Here is a 25,351-nt window from a genome sequence, read left to right as displayed (position 1 = left end):
CCGGAGAAAGCATATTTTCAGAGACATTTTGGAAATGTGTTTGCCGAAGAAGCCTCCTCTCATATTCTTGGTCCATAGTTCTCCAGGATACACACGACAGCAGGAGTTGAGTAAGGAAGCAGTAGCAACACAGTAGTTAACACTGTCAGCCGAAGCCAGTTAAGGATAAAAACTCCCATTCACCCTGCCGCCTTTGCTAATTTGCATTCCTGAAGGAAAGAAAAACATTTATGCATCTAAAATATTAAGATCTTCAAATACAAAGACATTGATACTGACATAAAACTGTTACCTTTCACAATGTTTCATGTACTCCCAATGTCCAGCTTGTCTGAAAATCAGAGATCCTGCTCTTTTATGAGGTAGTGTGTGTGAAAACAAGGTGATGTAATAGAACAACATAGAAAGCTTTATCATTGATACTCAACACAACATCGTGTGTTTTGATACAAAAAGCTGTGGGACTAGTGTAGAGCTCCAGTTGCTACACAAATGGTGTTACGTGGTTGTATCGAGGGCGTTACCCTGTAATTCTGCACAATCAGTTACAATTATGTGCCTCAAAATGCTTTTCTGCCTCACCTAGTTTGCTTAGCTCATTACTTTCAGCAATTTTCTCAGCCTCAAGGGAATCGTTTGTGCAACAATGGTAGAGGTAAAAGGTAGGATTGTTGAGAAGGTGTATGGTGTGTTGGCCTTTGTTAGTGGAAGAGATTGAGTTCAAGAAGCTCAAGATAATGATGCAGATCTATAGAACTCTGGTTAGACCACACTTGAAACCCTGTGTTCAGTTCTGGTTGCCTCTTCATAGGAAGGATGTGGAAACCAACAGGTCCTGCTGAAGAGTCTCAGCCTGAAATGTTGACTCTACTCTTTTCCATAGACACTGCCTGAGTTTTGCCATTTTGTGTGTATTCTTCAGTGCTACACTGAGGGCGACTATTCAACAGAAACCAGCTTTCAATCCCCGAATATCTGAACTTCTGCTTACTTTAAATGTATTAGTTATTTAGCATCCTTTACACCCATAGAAAATCCTAAAAATAATTTAATGGCCAGTGAATGACATCAAGAGTCCATGAAAAGCAAATGGATCCATGACCTGTTGGCCTGTTGTGGTGGCATTTATTGAGGGCAAGTGTTGCCAAGGCACAGAAACTCCAGGAATCTTTTACATCCACCTCAGCAATAAACTAGAACATCATCTCAACTGGCAGACAACATCATTAAGAAACCTGCCTTCTATGCTCCACTGATGTTGTCCTCGAATCCGGGTACAAACCCAACAAGTGCGACAAGGTAGTGCAGTAGTTATTGTAATGCTTTACAGTGCCAGCGACCCGGGTTCAGTTTTGCCACTGTCTGTAAGGGGGATTGTGTGTTCTCTCTGTGACCATGTGGGTTTCCTTTGGGTGTAACATTTCCCTCCCACGTTCCAAAGGTCAGGGTTAGTAAGTTGTAGGGATGCTGTGTCAGCCGGTACCGGAAGCAAGGCAACAGCTGGCGGGATATTCCCAGCACATCCTCTATGTTGGTCATTGACACAAATTATGTATTTTACAGCATCATTGACAAATAAAACCAATATTCAATCTTTATTCAATGTTGCTTGAGGATTTAACCTTTGACTCAACAAGATCCTGTTCGGAGAATTAAGTGGTTTCTGTATTAGTGCAGCAAACCTCAAGGTCCAGTCTATCACAAATGCAAAGCTAAACTTCCTAATTGATCACTAAAGCACAGAAGCCTATGGGTGAAGTGGTGGTAAATGGGCTTTGCATAAATAAGTACTTAATGGCTGGTATGGACAGGTTGGGTCAAAGGGCATGGTTGTGTGTGAAAGGTTCTCTGACTCAAAGTTTAAAAACATGGATTAAATGCAGACAAAAGGGACTAGCTTGAATGGGCATCTTGTTCAACACTGCCCTTCTGAATATATTCAGAAAACTGCACACATGGAACAGCTACATAGAGGGAGCCCAAACACCAGCTCATAGTTTCAATGTGAAGAACTACAACTGCCACAGATTGCACGCAGCTTGTAAGGGTTAATTTTTGTACTTTGTTACAAGTTTTGCCCATAAATCCAGCACTCTTTAGCAAATACTGGCTTCAGTCTTGCTGTAATGAGGTATGTACAAGTCCCATATACATATGCATACATACCAGATGAAACTACATTCAAAAGAAATTTGTGATACTCAAGCTCATTTAGCTTAAGGCGTTTCTTCCTGGTATATGTGGATCTTCACATTCAAGATGGAAATCATGACTCATGTTCAGGCCACTCCTGTGTTGGTATTTACCTTCTGTACAAGAAACACCCATGATCTTATAAACTTTAGTCAAGGCCTCTACTTCAATTCACAAATTTCACTATGTTGCAATTCCAAGCCTCACCACTCTGGATGCCTCCCTAATCCTAGGATCCTCAAGACTAGACAGGATCATGTGCTTTATTCTGCACATTCTCTTTGGAAAGTTAAAGATTTTACCTAATTACATCTTATTTCTGCCTTTTTAGCTCTTCAAACAAGACAGCCTCACTGTGCCTATGTTACTTGCTCAACATTATTCTGATGACCTTGAGCCCATTTCTCCATAATTAAACTATGTCCCATCAAAGAGTGCATAATATTACAGATAACTTTTAACCAAAGTACCAACATTTATACTTAGCATCTATTTCAGGTTTTCTTATTGATGTCCTTTCCTTTCACCATCTTTCTTCCTGCAAGGTTAACCTTGCTCCATCAGGAGTATGGAATAATTTGGTCAGCTGACTATTCTTGGTAAAGAAGTCCCATTAATGACAAGAGGGAATTCCTGAAGACAAGACAAATACAGGAACAAGCTAATACGCTGGAACATGCCAATGTTAAAAATGACGATGCACAGGAACTTCTGAAAAATATTGGGATAGATAACACCCTAGGGCCAGACAGGATACACCTCAATTACTACGGGAACAGATCGCTGTGCCTTTGGCAATGATCTCTGCATCCTAACTGGCCGTGGGAGTATCACAAGAAGACTGGAGGGTGGCAAATGTTATTTCTTTGTGCAAGAAAGGTAATAGGCATAACTCTTGGAAGTGTAGACCAGTGAGTCTTACATCAGTGGTGGGCAAACTACTGGAGAGGATTCTTAGAGATAGGATTTACGAGCAACACACACAAAATGCTGGAGAACTCTGCAGGTTGGGCAGTATCTATGGAAATATATAAACAGTCAATGTTTCGGGCCAATACTCTTCATCTGGACTGGAAAGCAAGGGGGAAAATATCAGAATAAGAAGTTGGGGGGAGGGGGAGGAGGACAAGCTAGAACTGGATAGGTGAGGCCAGGTGAGAGTGGGAGGGGGAGGGATGAAGTAAGAAGCTGGGAGGTGATAGGTGGAAAAGGTAAAGGGCTGGAGAAGAAGGAATCTGATAGGAGAGGAGAGTGGACCATGGGAAAAAGGGGAGGTGATAGGCAAGTGGGGAAAGTGGTAACAGGTGAGAGTGGGAAATTGAAGAAGCTAGAAGGGGGCAGGTAAAATACTGTAAGTTGGAGAAATTGATGCTCATGCCATCAAGTTGGAGGTTACCTTGATGGAATACAAGGTGTTGCTCCTCAGACCTGAAGGTGACCTCATGGCAGCAGAAGAGGCGGCCATGGACTAACATGTCAGAACAGGAGAGTGTGATCCCTGTAGAAAGCAGAGAGTGGGGTTGGGGAGTTCTCTCTGTAATTTCCTTGCCCTTTCATCCTTCCTGACATTTATCACCGCAAGTGGAAGAGCTACAACTACTCATTCAAGTCCTCCCTCAACTCTATTCAGGGCCCCAAACAGTCTTTTTAGGTGAGGCAACACTTCACCTGCAAATCTGCTGGGGTCTTCTACCGTATCCAGTGCTCCTGATGCAGCCCCCTCTACACTGTTGAGACCTAACATAGATTGGGGTCTACTCTGTTGAGCACTTCCTGCAAAAAGTGGGATTTCCTAATGGCCAACCATTTTAATTTCAATCCCCATTTCTGTTCTGACATGTCGGTCAATGGCCTCCTCTTCTGCCACAATGAGGCCACTCTCAGGTCGGAGAAGCAAAACCTCATATTCTGTCTAGATAGCCTCCAACCTGATGCATGAATATCGATTTCTCCAACTTCTGGTCATTTTTTTCCCCTTCCCACTTCCATCTTCTTCATTTTCACCTCTTCTCCTATCACCTCCCTCTGGTGCCCCTCCTCTTTCCTTTTCTCCCATGGTCCATTCTCCTCCGATCAGATGCCTTCTAATCCAGTCTTACAGTTTCCACCTATCACTTCCAAGCTTCTTACTTCATTCCCCCCCACACCGACTCCCACCCACATGCTTCACCTACCACCTTCCAGCTTGTCCTCTTCCCCTTCTCCCACCTTCTTACTCTAGCATCTTCCCCCTTCCTTTTCTGTCCTAATTAAGAGTCTCTGTCTGAAATGTCAACCGTTTATCCATTTCCATAGATTCTGTCAGACCTACTGAGTTCCTCCAGCATTTTGTGTGCGTGGCTCTGGATTTCTAGCATGTACAGAAGTTAATCTGTTTAGCATTTATGAGCATCTGGATAAGCACAGTCTGATGAGGGATATTTTGCATGTCATTGTGTGGGGCAGGAGCCCGAATGAATTCTTTGAGGAAGTGAAAAAACAAATTGAAGGTGAAGCAGTGGATGTGGGGTATATGGATTTTAGTAAGATGTTTGATAAGATTCTGCATGATAAGCTAATTCAGAAAATCAGCACTCACGGGATTTTGGAATACCTGGTTGCGTGGAATTCAGAATTGCCCTGTCCGTGGAAGGCAGAGGGATGGAGTGTTTTCTGCTTGGAGATCAATGGTCAGCGGTGTTTCACAGGGATCAGTTCTGGGACCCATGCTCTTTGTGATTTTATAAACGACTTGGATGAGGAAACGGAAGGGTAGGTTAGAAAGTTTGTAGATGACAAGACTGGTTATGTTGTGGATGGTTTTGAAGTTATAACTTTCTACAAGTTTCAACAGGACATCGATAGGATGCAGAGTTGGACTGAGAAATAACAGATGGAGCTCAATGCAGAAAATGGTGAAGTAATAAACTTTGGAAGGTCAGACCTGAAGGCAGTGTACAAGGTTAATAATAGGATTCTTAGCAGCATGGACGAACAAAGGGATCTTGGGGTGCATGTCAATAGATCCTACAAAGTTACTAGGGGGTTAAGAAAGCGTATGGTGTGTTGCCCTTCTTTAGTCGGAGGATTGAGCTTAAAAACTGTGAGGTTATGTGATAGCTCTATAAAAGTGGTTATATCACATTTGGAGTATTGTGTTCAGTTCAGGTCACCTCATCATAGGAAGGGCGTAGAAGCCTTAGAGAGTGTGTAGGGGAGATTTACCACGCTGTCTGGATTAGAGATTATATATTTTAAGGGTAGGTTGAGTAAGCTAGGGCTATTCTCTTTGGAGGAAGGATGATGGGAGGAGACTTGATAGAGGTGTACAAGATGATAAAAGGCATAAATAGAGTGGGCGCCTGAGATTTTTTTACCCAGAATGGAAATGGCTAATATGAGGAGGCATGATTTTATGGTGATTGGAAGAAAGTATAGAGGGGGCAAGTCAGAAGTAGTTGTTTTCTTTTTATATGGAGTGTGGTAGAGGCAAGGAATGCAATGCTGGGAGTGGTGGTACAGGCAGACAGATTAGGGACACTTGACAGGCACATGGATGAAAGGGCTACGATGGAGGACAGCGTTAGGTTCATCTCAGAGTATGTTAAAAGGTTGGCACGACATTGTAGGCCAGAAGGCCTGTATTGTGCTGTGCTGTTCTGTACAAATAGCGCTTACAACAATTTAAACAAGCTTTATTCATTAATAGACTAATGTAATCAGCTGGATCTTGTTGTCAGAGCAAAATCACTGTAGATTAACAAATCTCTCATTTAGCAAATTGTAAATTTACTGCAATTTTGATCATGCATTGCAAGTCAGAAGAGAACCATCCATAATCTGTACCAGACATAATCTTGCACCTGTCCTGCAGTAGGTTAAGTGATGAGAAACTGGCAACTCAGTCGTGAGGCCAGATACATACGTGTAAAAGATATGATGAATCAGTAAATTAAATTTTATTAAAATATGTTTGGCATTGACCCTGTGGCCAAAAAAAGTTCATAATCTAGTAAAAATCCAAATTGCTGGATTATTGAAAGGGCAGAAGTGCTTTTATTGCTAAAGAAAATAACATGAATAGTGTACTAAAAACTGAATTACTTGATCTTTAGGAGAACAGAATCAATTTAAATGAAGGGAAGATGACGACTAGTTATACCTACTTTTAATGCCAATTATACAATGTAGTTAAGAACAAAGTAATATAAAATCTAATTCTATTTTCAATAGCAATTACAAATTTTTATTCCCAATCTTTTTCTTGTCACATTACTTGGATTAATTTGCTAAAACATCAACACTTGAGTGAAGTACAAATGGCTTGTTTGAATGTTGTCTGCAGAATAAAGATTAACCAGAGTATTAACATCAAATTCAGCATCTGCAAATAATGTATAAAACAACAGTAATAAACCTACTCTAGAAATACCTAATATTCTCATTATAAAATTATTACTTACTATAAAAGGCAATGGTACCTCTATCCTCTTGTATGTAGCTGGCTTCTCAATCCTGATCTATTGTATACAATGGGATGCATAATTCAAATCAATATGGCAAAGATAAAATTCCACTGTCTTACTATAATATTTCATATCTAGCAATTAAACATCAATCAGAAATGGGAAAGAACCATTTAGATTACCAGGCCCACTTCCACACCATACGTACAGTATACTCGACTCCAATTCTCTGCCATGAATACAATTTAAATCTTTTTTAAAAAATTTGACATTACCATAAGTATATCTCCAGTATATTTCTACTTTTAGAATTGAATCATGAGCAATTACAAGATTGTGTTCCAATTATATAATCTACTACATTGTAAATCTCTGAAAAATTAAGCACCTTGTACTGATTTCCCTATAAAACCTTACTATACCATTTCTAAATGGACAGTAATCTTGCTTTTTCTGTACAAAGTCAATTGAAGAAACAGGTCTGATGGCATAAATACTTGCATTCTACATTTATTTTTACAGATGTAACAAAAAAGGCAAATAAGGTATATTATTTTAGTATTTATTCATTGAGACACAATACGGCCCACTCAGGACCACTGAGCTGTGCCGTCCAGCAACCCCCAAATTAACCCTTGCCTAATCGTGCGACAATTTACAATGACCAATTAACCTACCAACTGGTCTTTGGACTGCGGGACTACACCGGAGCACCCGGAGGAAATCATGTGACCAAGGGGAGAACGTACAAATTCTTTGCAGACAGTGGTGAGAATCGAACCTGGGTCGCTGGTACTGTAAAGCGTTCTGCTAATCACTATGCCGCCATGCTATTGGGGGGGGGGGGTATCTTTTTAAAGTCAGCATCATTTGTCATTTTAAAATTGGGCCCACAAAATCTTTGTAAATCAGAGTAACAACAAACATAATATTCTATTGTCTCACTAGTTGTTGAGCTTGGATGATGCACTGGACTTCCATTCTGACTGGTTTCCATTCATCATTTAAGTTGTTGCATATAATTTGTTATTTATTCATATGATTTGGGTGTAAACACATGAGGCTTGATCAGTAAATTTGCAGATGACACACAGTTAGGTGGTGGTGTTGACAGTGAATTGTGGATTGCAAGGGGATCTTGATCAACTACAGAAGTGGGCCAGGGAAGTGGCAAATGGATTTCAATACGTACAGGTTATTGTGAGGTGACGCACTTTGGAAAGTCAAACCATACAGGTCTCGTATTATGACTGGTAGGGCAAGAGGGAGTGTACGGAACAGAGAGATCTAAGAGCACAAGTGCAGTTTGTTGAAAGAATGGCGAAAGGGACATTTAACATGCTGGACAATCAGTCAGGACATCGAGTAGAGGAGACTGAACATCATATTGCAGTTGTACATGTCATTAGTGAGGCTGCACTTGGAGTACTGTGTATGTTGTCAGGACTAGAAGGCCTGAGTTATAGGGAGAGGGTTGACATACTAGGTCTTTATTCTGCCGAATGCAGGAGAGTGAAGGCAGATTTAAAGGACACCCGACAGGCAACCCTTTCACGCAGAGGGTGATGAGCTGTCAGGGCAAGTGTTTGAGGCAGCATCACTTAGGAAGCACTTGGATAGGTACGTACAGGGATGGTCCTTGGAGGAATTTGGACCAAAAACAGAAGATGAGGAATAGCTGAGTGGGTATGGTGGTCGGTTGGGTCAGCGGCCATGTGTCCGTGCTCCACAAGAGGAAATCTGGTAAACAAGGGCAGAGTAGCACCAAGGATCGTTTTAAACTGAATTAATAATAGCAACACCACACCAAAATGAGGGGTGTGGATGGGGAGGAAGATAAAGATCACATCAAAATTCTATCTAAAGTAATCAAAGACATTCTATTATTCTTCTAGCAGTCCTCTCTGCCCCCCAAATGAGACCATTGGCTGAGCCTACAGCACTACAAATGCCTCAGCTCAGAGGCAGCAATTCATGCAATGTATTAGGAGCCATAAAGGTGGCAGAGCTGTCCAATTCAGGGCCATACCCAACCCCACGTCTCACTCCAATGATGCCAGAGGAGCCAAAAACAAGCTTTGCCTACCCAGCTCTTGGTGTGTGCAAAGGCCAGCTGTATCGTTTCTAATATTGTGACTGTCTTCCTTCTGCTGTCTAGTAATCACAACAACATAAAGTCAAGCAGTAAGACAAGCTGGAGTCTAATGCTATCTAATTATACAAATAAATGCTCTGTTTACTGGGCTCACGTGCCACTATGGGCAACTCGGCTCTATAATCTAACCAGTCTAAAGAAAACTCTCAGCTCCTCACTCTTTCACTATATTCTGCCCTTTTCTCATTTCACCTTCATGTTCTTATCAGTTTTATTTCTTGATTCTCACTATTTTTATGTTATTGAAATTCGAGTAATTAACAGTCTAAGCTCTCACCAATCGTCTCCAACAAATGTTTAAAATGGAAAACATTTTACAATTGGGACTTCCATAATATTAAAAAAAAACTCTACAGGTATTTGCAAACATGTCCAGTATACTATCTTTATTCAAAATTTCTATTTCTATAAAGATAGAAATGGAAATTTCTATCATAATGGAATTTTCTGTCATAAACAATGGTAAACAATACATAATTTTAATCCTGTATTTAGCAGTACGGTGCAATGGTATAGTTATCTTAAAGTTTAAAAAAACTCTAAAAAGCACTCATCAATACTGTATTTCACAATTGAATTAAACACCCACAAAATAATAATATAAACAGATGAAATACAGTAAGTCGACGTCAAAGACTGAACGGAAATCCGGCTATAAATGGAATTGAAAATATCAATAAATGATAGCCGGTGTCTCAAACGCGAGACGTAATCATCTTATTTTCTAAACTCCAAGAAAATATATCTCCTTCTGAAATACCGGCAAATCAAACACCCGATGGTACAGGATGTTCGTTATTAGCTCAAAGCTCACACATATGATTCCCGAGTCTTCAGCTAGCCGGTCCAAACCACTCGAAAAAGTTCCCAGCACTCACGGAAAGTGTTGTGTTACGACTATTAACTATACACACCAAATTTAAAGGATCGTAAGTACGCACACATATTCGAAAATAGATTCGAAGACAAGTCTACCTTGCCAGAGAATAAAACGATTACAAGTCAAATATGTTGCGAGGTTTTAATTAAAGTTGTTTTTGGGGAATAAAAATCACAAGTATAATTTTCGAGTACATGGTGGGAGAAGGCCGCCCTGCTAGCAACAAACCTGGTAACCAGGCAGTTGTGTCAATTTCACACCACAACAAAATCCAAAACATTCTAAATTGGAACGCTTTGTCTCAAAAATGACCGACACGAATTCTCTGGGAGCATAATGGAAACATTACAACGAAATGTATCAACATTCAGCAGCTAAAAATCCCGATCATGTCTCTCGACTTTTGTTGCCCCGAAGCGCCGATTACTATTGATGCAGAGTTGTCACGGAAGACTTCTCTACATTCGAGGCTTGATTACCTTCTCATCGTACTGGCAAAATCATATGCTCCTTCGTTGCGGAATGCTTATAGAGATCTGTGGCAGATAACCTCATTCAAGATGACAGAACTGAAAAAAAATCCTTCGCGTCCCATTCAGCCTGTTTATATAGAATCCCTACTCAATATGGCTCCGTGGCAAGAAAGTGCACAGCACTATGGGAATGGCTTCCATAAAAGGAGTGCTGTATTTCATTACAGACTAATACTCTATGAGTAAGATATATCCCATTGTGTATGAATGTATTTTTGTAATCACCTGCACCAATTTAGAGGATATATTTATCGTTTTAAATGCACACCGTTTCTTAACGGTATGCTTAATCTCCCTGCTGGTAATAACGAGTAGTGTAGTTTGGAATAAGGAGGCAAGTTCAGTCAATTAAGGCTCGAGAAAACAGAAGAAATTATGTAACGTCACCCAAACTCTGATGTTTGTGAATTCTCAATAAACAATATTGTCCGAAAATAAGAATACACAGCTAAACTTTCACACTTATCAGATCATCTTTGATTTCAGGAGAAGAACTGTGTGTAATTCTCGTTATGATGTCACGCACAGGCTGTAAGGTGTTTTAAAATATTGCAAACAAGGAAGGATATTCTGAATATTTTTTGTTGAAAATAAGATCATTTCAAATATATTTTAATAATTTTATTTGAAATAAGTAATTGTATTTTATCTGCCAAATCAATTCAATGGTGGTAACAATCTCTTAATTGTATTATAATACAAACCAATTGGTTGGATTCGTGGAATGATATACTAGGCAATGGAAAAGGAGATTGCTATGGTTTTAGTGGAGGGTGGGTGAAGTGGTATTGGCAGTGGGCCAGAGGAAGAGCAAGATTGTGAGAGTATGGGCTTTTTACCAGAAGGAAGAGAATTAATGGGAAATGAGAAGGGGCAAAGGAAGATTCATGGAAAGATGTGGGCAGGGAACAGAGGATAGGCAAAAGAGTAAGAAAAAGAGGGAAATGATAAAAGGGGATGGAAATAGTAAAAAGGTTTGAGGGGTTTGGAAGAAAGGAAGTGGATGGGGAAGATAAAGAATGGGTTAAAGGAGTAGGCAGGGAAGGTTAGGAGAAGGGAAGAGGTGCTTGAGAAGAGGAAGGGGAGAGGACTAAGAGAAGATGAGGGAGCACTGAGCAGAGGTGAGAGGAAAGAGAAAAAGGCAGTATAAGGCAGAGGAAGGGAGATGGTTAAGGCAAAGAACGTTCAAAGATAAGAAGGGCGTGGCATTGAGGAGTGACATGGCAAGAGCTGAGAAGCAGAGTTAAATGAAGAAATGAGGTAGGGGTTGGGATGGGGAAATGAGGAAGGGGTAAGGAGGGGTTGGGATGGGGAAATGAGGAAGGGGTAAGGAGGGGTTGGGATGGGGAAATGAGGAAGGGGTAAGGAGGGGGAAATGAGGAAGGGGTAAGGAGGGGTTGGGATGGGGAAATGAGGAAGGGGTTGAGGAGGGGTTGGGATGGGGAAATGAGGAAGGGGTTGAGGAGGGGTTGAGATGGGGAAATGAGGAAGGGGTTGAGGAGGGGTTGGGATGGGGAAATGAGGAAGGGGTTGAGGAGGGATTGGGATCGGAAATGAGGAAGGGGTTGGGATGGGGAAATGAGGAAGGGGTTAGGAAGGGGGTTGGGATGGGGAGTGGAAGGAGAAGGGTGTACAGAGGAGGGAAAAGTAGAACTGCAGGTGCTGAAATTTGAAACAAGAAATTATGGAAGAACTCAGCCAGTCAAGCAGCATGTAGAAACAGAAACTATGAAACATTTCTGGTTATTGACCCTTCCCCTAATTTACTTCAGCTGCAGGTCCTGATGAAATAACTATTAAGCTCTTGAAACCACTCACTAGTTTAAAGGTGCTATACAAATGTAAATGTAAATACAAATGTTGATCTGTAAAGTTATAAGAAGGTTATATACTGAATTTGTTGATGCTCGTTGTTCTCCATGCTAATTTATTTACTGAATACCAAAAGGATGAATGCAAACATTGATTCCAGTTGTAGGAAGCATAAATGAAAGTGCCCACACACTTTATGCTCAATCTTCACTTGTAGCTTGTCCATGCTGATCCCAGTGACAGTTGTTAATTCGACAGTGCATCCGGACAATGTTATAAACACTAAAGCAAGAAACTCAGAGCTGACAGTCATTGCAATTTATGTCACCGACATCAATCGGAACTGAGCAGCTGCATTTCAGAAACATGCAGAAAGTTTAAGAATATTCAGACTGAGCAGCTTTGGATTAAAAAGAACAGGCATAACTGACTTTTCTTTCATCATGGTGTCGAAATATTCATAAATCCTGATTAGATACCAAAATAGCTAAAATCAAAACATTTAGAAACTCCATAAAATAATTAACCAGTTAATATCCCTGAAAGTCATTCTGAGATATTTATCAAGTCAAGTCAAGTCAAGTCAACTTTTTTTGTCATTTCGACCATAACTGCTGGTACAGTGCATAGTAAAAATGAGACGACGTTTTTCAGGACCATGGTGTTACATGACACAGTACAAAAAAGTAGAATGAACTAAGTAATAAAAAACAACACAGAGAAAGCTACACTAGACTACAGACCTACACTGGGCTGCATAAAGTGCACAAAAAACAGTGCAGGCATTACAATAAATAATATACAGGACAGTAGGGCAAGGTGTCAGTCCAGGCTTCGGGCATTGAGTAGTCTGATAGCTTGGGGGAAGAAACTGTTACATAGTCTGGTCGTGAGAGCCTGAATGCTTCGCAGCCTTTTCCCAGACGGCAGGAGGGAGAAGAGATTGTATGAGGGATGCATGGGGTCCTTCATAATGCTGTTTCCTTTGCAGATGCAGTGTGTAGTGTAAATGTCTGTGATGGCAGGAACAGAGATGATCTTCTCAGCTGACCTCACTATCCACTGCAGGGTCTTGCGATCCGAGATGGTGCAATTTCTGAACCAGGCAGTGATGCAGCTGCTCAGGATGCTCTCAATACAACCCCTGTAGAATGTGATGAGGATGGGGGGTGGGAGACGGACTTTCCTCAGTCTTCGCAAGAAGTAGAGACGCTGCTGGGTTTTCTTTGCTATGGAGATGGTGTTGAGGGACCAGGTGAGATTCTCCGCCAGGTGAACACCAAGAAATTTGGTACTCTTCATGATCTCTACCGAGGAGCCGTCGATGTTCAGCGGGGAGTGGTCGCTCTGTGCCCTCCTGAAATCAACAACCATCTCTTTTGTTTTGTTCACATTAAGAGACAGGTTGTTGGCTCTGCACCAGTCTGTTAGCGGCTGCACCTCCTCTCTGTAAGCTGACTCGTCATTCTTGCTGATGAGACCCACCATGGTCGTGTCATCGGCGAACTTGATGATATGGTTCGAGCTGTGTGTTGCAGCACAGTCGTGGGTCAGCAGAGTGAACAGCAGTGGACTGAGCATGCAACCCTGGGGAGCCCCCGTGCTCAGTGTGATGGTGTTGGAGATGCTGCTCCCGATCCAGACTGACTGAGGTCTCCCAGTCAGGAAGTCTAGGATCCAGTTGCAGAGGGAGGTGTTCAGGCCCAGTAGGCTCAGCTTTCCAATCAGTTTATGATAGAGTTAGCAGTTTAAATAAAACACATGCTATCTTCGTAACTATTAATAAATCTGATAACAATATGAAGGAACTAATGACTATTTCCATTGAAAACTGTAAAAGAAACCATTCAACCAATACACCCAGTTCAGTTATTCAATGAAGTCGTGGCTGATCTGTAACCTAATTTCATCCATCCAACATAGCCACATATGCCTTGCTGCAAGCTATGACATTGTCCATGGGTTTATCCAAAAGTTTAACAGCATTCGTTCTAGAATTCAGCATTAAATTAGCAACATCACCTATCCAAAAACTCTGCTTTGCAAATTATACTTATGTCAGCTACTTCATTAATGTTATACACACATACAGGCTTGGTGCGTCTTCACAAAAAGAGGGTTAGATCAGTCAGTTATTATTTTTTTAGACATACAACGTGGGACAGACCCTTCAAGCTGCACCGCCCAACAACCCCGATTTAATCCTAGCCTAATCATGGGACAATTTACAATGACCAATTAACCTACCAAGTGGTAGTTACTGGTCAGTGGCAGAAAACTGGAAGAGCCAGAGAAAGGCCATGCTTTGCATGGGAAGGACATAAAAACTCCTTACAGATTACGCCTGAAGTGAACTCCAAACTCCAAATGCAATAGTGTTGTGCTAACCACTACACTACTGTGGTGCCCAGTTTTCTCCGATGTTTTTATTTATTAAAAATTTTTTTTAATTGAATTTTCAAATGGTTACAGAAGGAAAAAAATTATCAACCCCTTCCCCCTAACATAACCCTGTAGAAAGAGAAAAAAAGAGAAAAAAAAGAAAGGAAGAATGCCTGGTTATCGGAAGATCCCCACATGCTCCATGGAGTTCATAATAGCTTTAGTATATATATATATATTTATTTCTTTCCCAAAATAACCAATAATTTTATCTTCAGAGCACCTATATATTTAATCCTATCTTTTGTAAATAAGGGTGCCAAATTTTCAGAAATATTTCATATTTATCTCTTAAATTATAAGTAACTTTTTCAAGTGGAATGCAGCTAAAAGCTATATTTATTTTCATTTTCTTAATGTATGTTAAAATTCTTTTTCCTTTCACTGGTCCATTAAGCCCATTAACATTAAAACTTTAAAAATTCAGTAAATTAGTCATTATTTTTAACAGGGTTACTCCAGTCTATAGTAATACCTAACTTTTCAACTTTTGTAGTACCTTGGGGAATCTTTTTAAAATTCTCCGTGTTGCTATGTGTCTTCCCCCCTTGATTGTCCAGGCAAAGAAAGAAAGATAAAAAAAAATAGATTATAAAGAAAAAAGAACAAAATACCCCCCTAATATTGTGAATAAAAAAAACACATTACCCCACTCCGTTGTACGGGACATGGCAATCGCCATGATTACACACGTAATCGATCCGAAGTTCCCCCAGCTCCCCCGTAACATATATATACTTTTTTAAGAGAAGAAAAAATAGTATCACTACTCTTAATATTTCTCAAATTTTTACCTTTCTCCCCCTGTATCATATAATTAAGAATATATTTAAATATTCTTCTGTCCTTAAACATCCATCAACTCCATTCACTGTCCCTGTCTTCATCTTTAATCCGTTTCACTTTTAAATCTTTGGCTGTGGTTAGCGAATATTTGGGAGTTCTTGTGCAAATTCTTTCGCATCCCGATAATCAGTAAAAGATCTTCTTTTTCTGTCATCCAAAAAAATTATGAGGGTTGCCGGGTGGCGCAATATAAATTTATAACCCTTTTCCCGTAAAACTTTTCTCGTTGGGTTAAATTCCTTCTTTCTCTTCGAAAGGTTATAACTTATATCAGGATAGAAAAGAACTGTTCTCCCTTCTATCATCAATGGCCCGTTTCTCTTTCTGGCACGTTGGGCAGCCGCCTTCAGGATCTTTTCTTTATCTTGATATCTTAAGCATTTTATCAAGATTGATCGTGGGTTTTTATCAACTTGAGGTCTTGACCTTAAGGCTCTGTGAGCCCTTTCAATTTCAATTTGTCTCTTCATCTTCATCTGATTTATCCAGAGAATCTGATTCCACCTCATATTCACTTTCAATTTCAGTTCCGATCATAGCTGAGATTTGTAGTTTGGGTTGCTCGTGTTTGCACATGCTCCTTCCTTCACGCGTGCCCAATTCCTGTTGCTCTTTTGTTTTGGAAATGGTTGACGTTGCCCCAGTTTCCTGTTCTGTATCGCCGGAGGTAAAATGCACTTGAGCCCGAGGCTCTTTTGTGGCAGCCAGCCTTGATCCTTTCCCAACTTGTGTTGTCTTCAAAGTAGTAGTTTTCTTCTGCTTAGACATATCTTAAGACAATCCTGAGTAGTTTATAAGTAATTTTTAATAAGTATTTACTAACTTTTCTTCACTTAAACATTATTTTACTGGTTTTTTACGGGAGAGCTGGATTTCCACATCTCGATCCTATGTCATCACGTGACGTCCCCCCCCGATGTTTTTATTGTGAAAACATAGGCTGCAATTAAATAAGTGACTTGGCCTATTCAGAATCAGAATCAGCTTGAACATCACTGGCATATGTTATGATTTTTTTTGTGGTAGTAGTACATTGCTGTACATAATAATAAAAATATAAATTACAATGTATATATACTAAAAGCATTAAATTAAGTCTGAATCAGAATCAGATTTATTATCACCAGCACATGTTGTGAAATTTATTAACTTTACAGCAGCAGTAGAATGAAATACATGATAAATATACAGAAAAAATGACTATTAAATAGGGAAGTTAAAATAAGTAATGCAAAAAAAAGGAAATAAAAAGAAGTAGTGATGTAGTGTTCATGTGTTCAATGTCCATATAGAAATTGAATGGCTGAGGGCAAGAATCTGTTCCCGAATCACTGAGTATGTGCCTTCGGCTTCAGTACTTCTTTCCCGATGGTAACAACGTGAAGAGGGTGTGTTTTGGGTGGTGGGAATGATTAATGATGGATACTGCCTTCCTTAGATACCGCTCTTTGAAGACCTCTTGGAATCTATGGAGGATAGTACCATGATGGAGCTGAGTAATTGTACAAGTTTGTGCAACTTACTTTGATCTTGTGCAGCAGCAACCCCCCCCCCCCCAAATACCGGACAGTGATGCAGCCAGTCAAAATGCTCTCCACAGTACACTTGTAGAAGATTTTGAGTGTTTTAGTTAACAAACTAAATCTCCTCAAATCCCTTTCTTTATAACTGCATCAGTAAGTTGTGTCCATGGTTGTGTGACTAGGCACAGCTCAAATGCCATCCATATATTTGCTGATGATACAGCCATTGTTGGTAGAAGTTCAGATGGTGGTGAAAGGGTGCACATGATTGAGATATACCAGTTAGTTTTGTGGTGTCGCAGCAACAACCTTGCACTCAACGTCAGCAAGTCCAAAGAGCTGATTGTGAACTTCAGGAAGGGCAAGATGAGGATGCACAAACCAATCCTCATAGAGGGATCAGAAGTGGTGAGAATATGCTATATCAAGTTCCTGGGTGTCAATATCTGAGTACTGCAAAAAAGAGGAAAAATAGTGAGGTAGTGTTTATGTCCATTCAGAAATCTGATGGTGGAGAGGAAGAAGCTGCTCCTGATGTGTTGAGCATGTGTTTTAAGGCTTCTGTACCTCCCCTTGATGGTAGCAATGAGAAGAGGGCATGTCCTGGCTGATGGGGGTCCTTAATGATGGATGCCACCTTTTTCAGGCATTGCCTTTTTAAGGTGTCCGTGATGCTGGAAAGTCTTTGTCTGTGGTGGATCTGGCTGAGTTTACAACTCTCTGCAGCTTCTTCCGATCCTATGCAGTGGCCCTTTCATAGCGGACAGTGATGCAACCAGTTGGAATGCTCTGCACAGTAGATATTTGCGAGAGTCCTTGGTGACATACCAAGTTACCTTAAACTCCACGTGAAGCACTGCCACCGTTATGCCTTCTTTGTACCTGCATCACTCTGTTGGGCCCAGGATAGATTTTCAGAGATGTTGACACCCAGGAACTTGAAACTGCTCACCCTTTCCAGTTCTGATCCCTCGATGAGGACTGGTGCACATTCCTTTCCCTACCCCTTCCTGAAGTACACAATCAATTCCTTGGTCTTACTGAAGTTAAGTGCAAGATTGTTTATAATGTATTTTGAACTGAAAGGGCTGTTTTCTTTGTACAGCTGGCAACATAAACAAATGCTTCTACTTGGGAAACATGGGAAGAAAACAGAAAATCTGTTCCATAACTCATAGAAATATACTATAGTTATATTTAACCAAAAATTCAAGTTCATCTTTGAGAGTATTTGATAGCTTGCATAAATATGGTTTCTCTATGCGATACATGTTTAGCAATATGCTTCTGTAACCAGCTTGTTTCATGCTGAAACTTTCTATTTTCTCACTGGTTTTCTAATTAACGATGAATTGCTCTTCCATTCCACATCGTTCAACAGCACCAATTGCATTTGTATTGCTCCTTTAAAAAGAAAACATACGAAGATTCCACACAAAAGAATAATCAGACAAAAGTAGATGGCAAGATAAAGGAAAAGTTAGTAAATGCCAAGAGCATTTCAAAGAGAAAGGTTTTACTAATGAACCTACAGAAGAGAGGAAGGTGGAGGCAGAGATTTCCTGTGTGTGGAGCCTCATCTCAATGTGTGTGTGGGTTTCCAAGTCCCATTTTGCTCTGCAATTGAACTATTGCTCAGTCAGCTTATTCTTCAAACACAATCACCCAATTTGAGCCAACCACTTGTATTCATATAAAAATTTCTCTATAACATTTTTATTCATGAGGTAACAGTGATGCATTGATGTATTTCCTCAATATTACTTAGCTCTCACAAGAAAAAGCTTGTCCCATGTACATTGGAACATCCTTAGCATACAGTGAATTGTGTGTTGGCATCAAATCAACTCAGCGAAGATTGTGCTGGGTAGCCTGCATGTATCAATATGCTTCTGGTGCCAACGTAGCATGCCCACAACCCTCTAATCCTGACCGCAGGTCTTTGGAATTTGAGAGGAAATCAAGAGCTCTTGAAGGAAACCCATCTGGTCATGGGGAGAACCCCCAATGTCAGGAACTGATCCTGGATTGGTGATTGTTGGTGTTCTGACAGCATTATGCTAACCACTACACCATCATACCACCCGATATTTAATTCAAACTAAAAGTCACTGAAGACTTCCAAATGATTTCAACTGCCAATCTTATATAATTACAATAGCCTGGGGTACAAAGTTAAACATTACTCAGACTAAACTTAACTAACCAGGACCTACTAGGGTTAGAAAAGAACAGTTGTTCTTTTACAACACATCACTTCTACAAAAATAAGCAAACTTGCTCTTTTATCTCTCCAAGTAACTACAAGTCCACAGCACAAGTGCAACATACTTTGGCAGGCTTACCCAGAAAGATGACAAGAACTGACTTGTGAAATAGCAATGACTCATACTGGCAAAGTTGCAGGGTCCTTAACGAAGACACAGAGAACTTCACTTTAAGGTACACCATGTAGCTACATATGAAGTACTCCAAACAGAATGTGGTACGTGAGTGAAGAACTTTTAGTGAGGGAGTTTTTGGACAAAGTGTTCCAAACCTGAAGATTTTCCTCAGAGTGGATATCTACTTTTAGGGCACAAGCAAGAGAAAATCTGCAAGTGCTGGAAATCCGAGCAACACACACAAAATGCTAGAGGAACTTAGCAAGCCAGGCAGCATTTTGTGTGTGTTGTACCTACTTTTAGGGAATTTGAAGGATATCTGAAGCTGATGAACCAGATCCAAAGTGAGAGGAAAAGAATGTCTACGTTGGTCCTCACTCTAGGATATGTCTTCCCATTCCAATGGGCCAAGGAGCAAATGCAGATAACTTAATCTATTAAATTAATATAATTTAGCCTACTTGTCCCAGTTGTCATTATGCTCACATTCCTGAGAAGATACAAATACAGGACAGAAAAGACCACAGGCATTGAAGACATGCATGATATCTGGGACAATAAAATAATTATCAAGATGAAACTGAGGGCACATGAAGATGGAAATATCATCTACCTCACAATTTTCATGAGGCATGGTAAACTAGAGACAATATAAATGCATTGAACCTATGAAAATCTAGGCATAAACAAAACTTTGTAATCATCTAAGACGCAGGATGAAGTACCATCTGACACTGAATGACCAGAAAGTCAAATGCTACAACTTGAATAGGTATGTGGATTACTTCTGCAAAGCCTCCCAAAAACACATTTGCTGCCCTCCCTAGACAGCAAGATAAAAGGAAACACAAAAGAAGAGCAGTAATCATAGCTACTCCAAAACAGAACTCTAGCCTCTGCCACTACCCTGCTGAGAGGTATCTCAATGAACAGGAGGGTGTGAGACACTGACAGCACAGAGGAATGTACATTACCCACGGCCATCACCAGAATATGTACAGCAAAACAGTGCCTAGGACAGGGTGGTTGACACGGAAGAAAGAGGAAACCTCACAGATTCAAAGGAATCTGAGTTCAATCACAAACAAAAGAAATTTTGCAGATGCTGGAAATCCAAGCAACAAAATGCTGGAAGACCTCAGCAGGCCAGGCAGCACCTGTGGAAGATTACAGTTGATGCTTTGGGCTGAGACCCTTCAGTAGGACCCTACTGAAGAGTCTCAGCATGAAACGTTGACTGTATTCTTTTTCATAGATGCTGCCTGGACTACTGAGTTCCTCCAACATTTTGTGTGTGCAAACTGAATTCAAGGTGTCGAGGCAGTAACAGGTGCCCGGACACCCCAATAGACAGGACTAATCTCTCCTCTACTGAAGATTTGCATGGAGGAAAACACTCTTGCAATGTGTATATCATGGATCTTCAGTGCACAGAGGGTAGTGAATCTCTCCCTCCAAGGTGGTGTTGGTGAGATCATTAGAAATGTTGAGGGTGAAGATAGAACAATATTTGAAGGATCAAGGAATTGAGCTTTATGGGGAATTAGCATAGAGCAGAGAAGAACTGAGGCCAGCACAAGTAAGTCATGATCATATCAAACTGAAGGACTGGCTTGAGGGGCCAAGTGGCTTCCTCCTGCTTCAGTTTTCTTGTGTCCTTGTGCAACGTAGCCCAGATCCACGACATGTGGGATATTGGCCTCCTTTAGTCAGGAAATAATCTACAATAGAAAGGAGATAATGCCGATAGTATAAAACCTTGGTCGGACCTCAGCAGGAAAGCTGCCTGCAGTTCTGGTCACTAGGTATGGCACTGACAAGGGTACAGAAGAGATTCGCCAGGATGTTGCCTTGGTTGGAGCATTTCCTTAGAAGGCTACTGGAGAATCTAAGTCTGTTCTCCATGGATGTACTGCAAACCCAGAAGCTACAGAAAATTACCTGGTCAGGTTCAGTCCAGGATAAACTAACTACCCTTTTCAGATCCAATCACTCAGGATCAATCCACTGATATCACACCAGTGTTCTCTGATCATTGATGGCTCAAGTTATCTGCAGGAAGATTAAAAGGCCAACAGGGGAAAATGGAAGTTGAACATGAAACAAGTAAAACTGGGGAATTTGATGAGTGCTTTAATTTCCCAATCTAATACTGAGATGCATTAGGATGAACATCACAATTCTTCACTCTCAAATGCATTTAGAAAGTGAAATCCAGAAGGAAATGTGCCCACTACAAATTGAGGCATAACCTTACTTCTTCCAAAAGGTTTTCACAGAAATCCTTCAGACAGCGCAAGGTAATTTTGTAACATAGCCTTTCAAAATTTACTTTACTTGGAGTCAAGGTTTTAGTTGAACAAAAATGGAATAATCTGCCTCGCAACTCAGTAGGTTGTCTAGGTTGGTGTGTTTCCAGATGAATATCCTTGGAAGCCATGGCATGTGTTTAAGGCCCAAACCTGCTAAACTACACACTACGAGAAAATCTGCAGATGCTGGAAATTCAAGCAACACACACAGAATGCTGCCTGGCCTGCTGTGTTCCACCAGCTTTTTGGGTGTTGCTTAAACTATACACTACTTTGCTTTTAATCGACAACATCGCCTTTTTCTACATGTAGTAAACAGAGTGGGAGGAAACCCTACCCAATGGAAACACACCTCACTTGATATAAAGCACAGGATTCTGTCCACTCAAGCAAAGACTGCCCTGGTGATTCACTGGGATCAAATATCTGCTTCCATGTGGGACAATGGAGTAGACACTTGGTCAGCTTGATCAGGGGATCTTTGACAGAATATTGTCCTAGAAACTAATGGATATGCTTTCCAAAATGGGCTTAGTAAGAAATTCATAATTGAATATGACAGCTCTACACAGACATCAGGAGCACAATTCTACTTAAATGGGAAACAAAGCTTCCCAATCAAATCTGAACAAATCAAATGTCCTATTGGTTGTCTAGACTCTCAGGTAGGATATTGAATATAAAAGGGGTGATGAACCCAGGCAGTTAACTCCTGTTGTTATCTTTCCATCAGATTCACAATTGGTCTGCAACTGCTGAGGAACTATGGCCATTGCAAACTGGTCGCTGGTTCCAGAGATAATGGCAGCAAGAGCAAGGCCATGTTCTATGCCATCTGGTCTAATTTCTGTTTCACCTCTTTCTGCTGTTCTGTCCAATTATTTAAAGTGCCAAGGAACATGACTATGGCATATACAAGGTTGGAGTGTTTGGCCAGGATAAAGCAGAAAATGGTACTGTGGGAACGATACTCCCTCCCAGTTGGTCATGTTTTTACTGTGTTCTTTATGCTTACTGTGTTTTCTATTGCTGCATGCATCCACAATAACAATCATTTCATTCTCTTTTACATTCAGGTAGGATGACAATAAACAATCTTGAATGTTGGGATACAAGATGCTCGCACTGTTTCTAAAAACTGTGTAGCTGTACTTCCATTTCTGGCTGCCATGCTGCAGCAGTAATCAGTTTTTTTTCTTTGGAGAAAGAAGATAGATTGTGCTTATACAGAGGCAATGAATAAAATTCCTGCAAATGACTGAGAAATCCAATCAACATGGTCTTCAACTTTTGCGTGTGGCTGTGTCAAACTATTTAAAGATCATAGGTAATCCAAGTCCGATTATCACTGGATGCTTTAGTACTACTACTGTTCTTAAGGATGGGGCTGGAATTTTCCAGTCAGTTGGACCATATTACACTTCCTTCCCCTTACTGAAAGGCCACTATAGAGTTTTTTTTAAAATATACTGAATGTTTTCATGATCCTGCAAGATGATGGTCAAAACTGACTGCAAATAAACAGCAGAACCTTGTTTGATTGGTGGTAGTAGGACTCTGCTTGTCAGATTATTCATGCATTGTGAGAGTATTTTCACCACATGGTACACTCAGGTCAACTTTGCTTGTGGGAGATTGAGACTTGCATCCAAACTGGAATGTTCACTTTCCAGGATCTGGTAGGAAATGCAGTGGTTTTTGTCAAGGTTCATCTCAAATCTGAAGGATTTACTCCATCAGACCCACTCTGATCTTCCAGTACCAAAGAGTTGATCACTGTTACAGATTGACACATCTCAAAGTCCAGAGCTTCATGCTAATTTACACACACAGTCTGTGTAGGTAACACAAGTGCTCTAAGGGGAAAGACCAGTTTAAGACCCCTCACCACTGCACACAGGGGTCTGAATAAGCATAAGAGCACATGTAAAAAAAAATTGGTGTCAGGCTGATGTAAAGAGCATAAGTGGAATGTCATCTAGAGTATGGGGCTGTACTGTATATATTTGCAAATTCAGAAAAATTATTTTTGGGAAAACATCTTTGCTTAGAGATCCAGATTCAAACATAAACTTTGGTACTTTCACAACTCTCAAATTCACCACACTTGACACAAAGACATGATCCTCTAAAATTACCAGTAAGTCATTGGCTAAATCGAATTTCCTTTCCATTTAGATTAACTGACTTAACACATGACATTTTCCCCATGTGATTAACAGTTGGGAGAGTTTTAATGAAGTTAATAACCAGCTAGCTGATTTTGCCACAGCATCACAAAAACCCCTCTAAAAATTAATAGAACAGCAAAGCATAATTTACATTCACTCCTGTTTAGGAGTATTACCTTCTGTGCCATGAGAATTGTTTCAATATTATTTTTTCCTGCATGGCAATTTCTTACCTTTCTAATAGCACTTCCAGAACTTTTAGTAATTAGCATAAAGAGCTTTCTGTCAAGAACTTCGTTAGGAAAAAAGTTTCCTCCTAACTGTCTTGAGGAGAATAGAAATTAAAACCACTAATATCTTATGACCTGAATAGTCACCTCAAGATGACACCACCATCATGGATACTGTTCTTGTTCAATCTAATAGATGCATAAATTGTGGAATTATGGCATCAATTGCAATAGAGTAAAAATACTATTGCAATTTTTTCTAGTTACCTTACAGTCAACCAGAATAGTTTTTGATTTTATACAAAAGTGTTGACAGAGATTTAAATTTGCCAAATATAAATTGTCATCGTAACAGTGCTTCACAATTCAAGCATAAAGCAGTCATTAAATACATCTAATAAAGTTGAAATGTGTTGTTATGCAAGATAAACTGAATTGATTTAATTTTCCATTGTTCAAATGCTCCATGGTTATAGATATATACAGGATCCAATATTAGTAAATCATTAATCTTTCATTTATTAAATTTTGGAAATTAATCAAATATCTAGCAATAACTAAATGGTGCAATTTACCTTTAAGCCAAAAGTCAAAAACTATAAATCACAATTTATAGTTATTATAAATTTATTTTGGTTTGCAGTTAATAATCATTTTCTGGACCTTGATTCTAACCAAATCCAAAGGTTTTTTTATTCAAAAGTAGAATTCATTTCTATTGGTATCAATGTCCTTAGGTAAGCATCAATGTACATATACAAATGAGGAAAGCCAAGTTCATTAAATCCCACACTGCGGGAAAACTAGACATGAAAACATATCCATTTTCAGTTTAATTTCGTGACCTGTTTTTCATCTTCTGTCGATTCCTTTTGCCAGGCCGCTTCTGTGAAAAAATAGCAGAAATTAGCATTTTAAATAATTAAGTTTTGACCTTTCTTCTCTTTCTCCCAAAAGAGAAAAAATACAAGGACATAAATTATACAAAAGCATTGAAGATGATGAAGATCCTACAAATACATCTTTGTAGATTATTTTTCTGTTCCTCCACTGGAGGGCAATCATTTGGGCTTCTGATTGTCTCCATGGTGCTAACAATCAGGCATAAAGTACAGCCTCTTCCTTCTCCACCATCCAGGTCAGAGCTTGTTGTCATATGCACAAGTGTAGTGAGATACAAGTACAATGAAAAACCTACCTACAGCAGCAGAATCATAGACACGTAGATTCTGGCAACAACACAATTACACTTAAATTGTATAAGTCAGTGAAGAAAAATAGTTCAAAAAACAAGGTAGTCCATGGTAGTGCAACAGGTGGTCTTCCCCAAACATTTCTCCTTAAAATTCATCAGGAAAAAATATTAATACTTAAAAAAATCACTGCAGCATTGCAACAGTTGTTAAATTGCTTTCATTGCGGAAT

The 25,351-nt window shown here is 40.0% G+C and overlaps 2 protein-coding genes across 4 annotated transcripts in view; both read right to left on the bottom strand.

The window, feature by feature from the left end:
* Nucleotides 1–10,313, bottom strand: part of LOC132401890 (fizzy-related protein homolog) — a 49,465-nt gene extending 39,152 nt beyond the window's left edge. Inside the window, exons 1-4 of one of the 3 annotated variants that reach the window (XM_059984216.1) lie at nt 10,153–10,313; nt 6,636–6,692; nt 2,668–2,826; nt 2–209 (exon numbers count right to left, since the gene is read on the bottom strand). In XM_059984216.1, the coding sequence (XP_059840199.1) occupies nt 2–76 (75 nt within the window). In that variant the 5' untranslated portion in view covers nt 77–209; nt 2,668–2,826; nt 6,636–6,692; nt 10,153–10,313. The remainder of the gene's footprint in view (nt 1; nt 210–2,667; nt 2,827–6,635; nt 6,693–10,152) is intronic. The other 2 variants (XM_059984215.1, XM_059984217.1) reach the window with 2 other exon arrangements.
* Nucleotides 10,314–16,422: 6,109 nt separating this feature from the next.
* ebna1bp2 (EBNA1 binding protein 2) overlaps nt 16,423–25,351 on the bottom strand; it is a 29,499-nt gene continuing 20,570 nt past the window's right edge. Inside the window, exon 9 of the mRNA XM_059984213.1 lies at nt 16,423–24,812. Within this exon, the coding sequence (XP_059840196.1) occupies nt 24,759–24,812 (54 nt within the window). The 3' untranslated portion in view covers nt 16,423–24,758. The remainder of the gene's footprint in view (nt 24,813–25,351) is intronic.

This window comes from Hypanus sabinus, chromosome 11 (genome assembly GCF_030144855.1).
Source record: "Hypanus sabinus isolate sHypSab1 chromosome 11, sHypSab1.hap1, whole genome shotgun sequence".
NCBI classification, from domain to species: Eukaryota; Metazoa; Chordata; class Chondrichthyes; order Myliobatiformes; family Dasyatidae; genus Hypanus; species Hypanus sabinus.
Note: the sequence above shows the minus strand (reverse complement) of the source record. Positions and strands in the feature narration are given on the sequence as shown.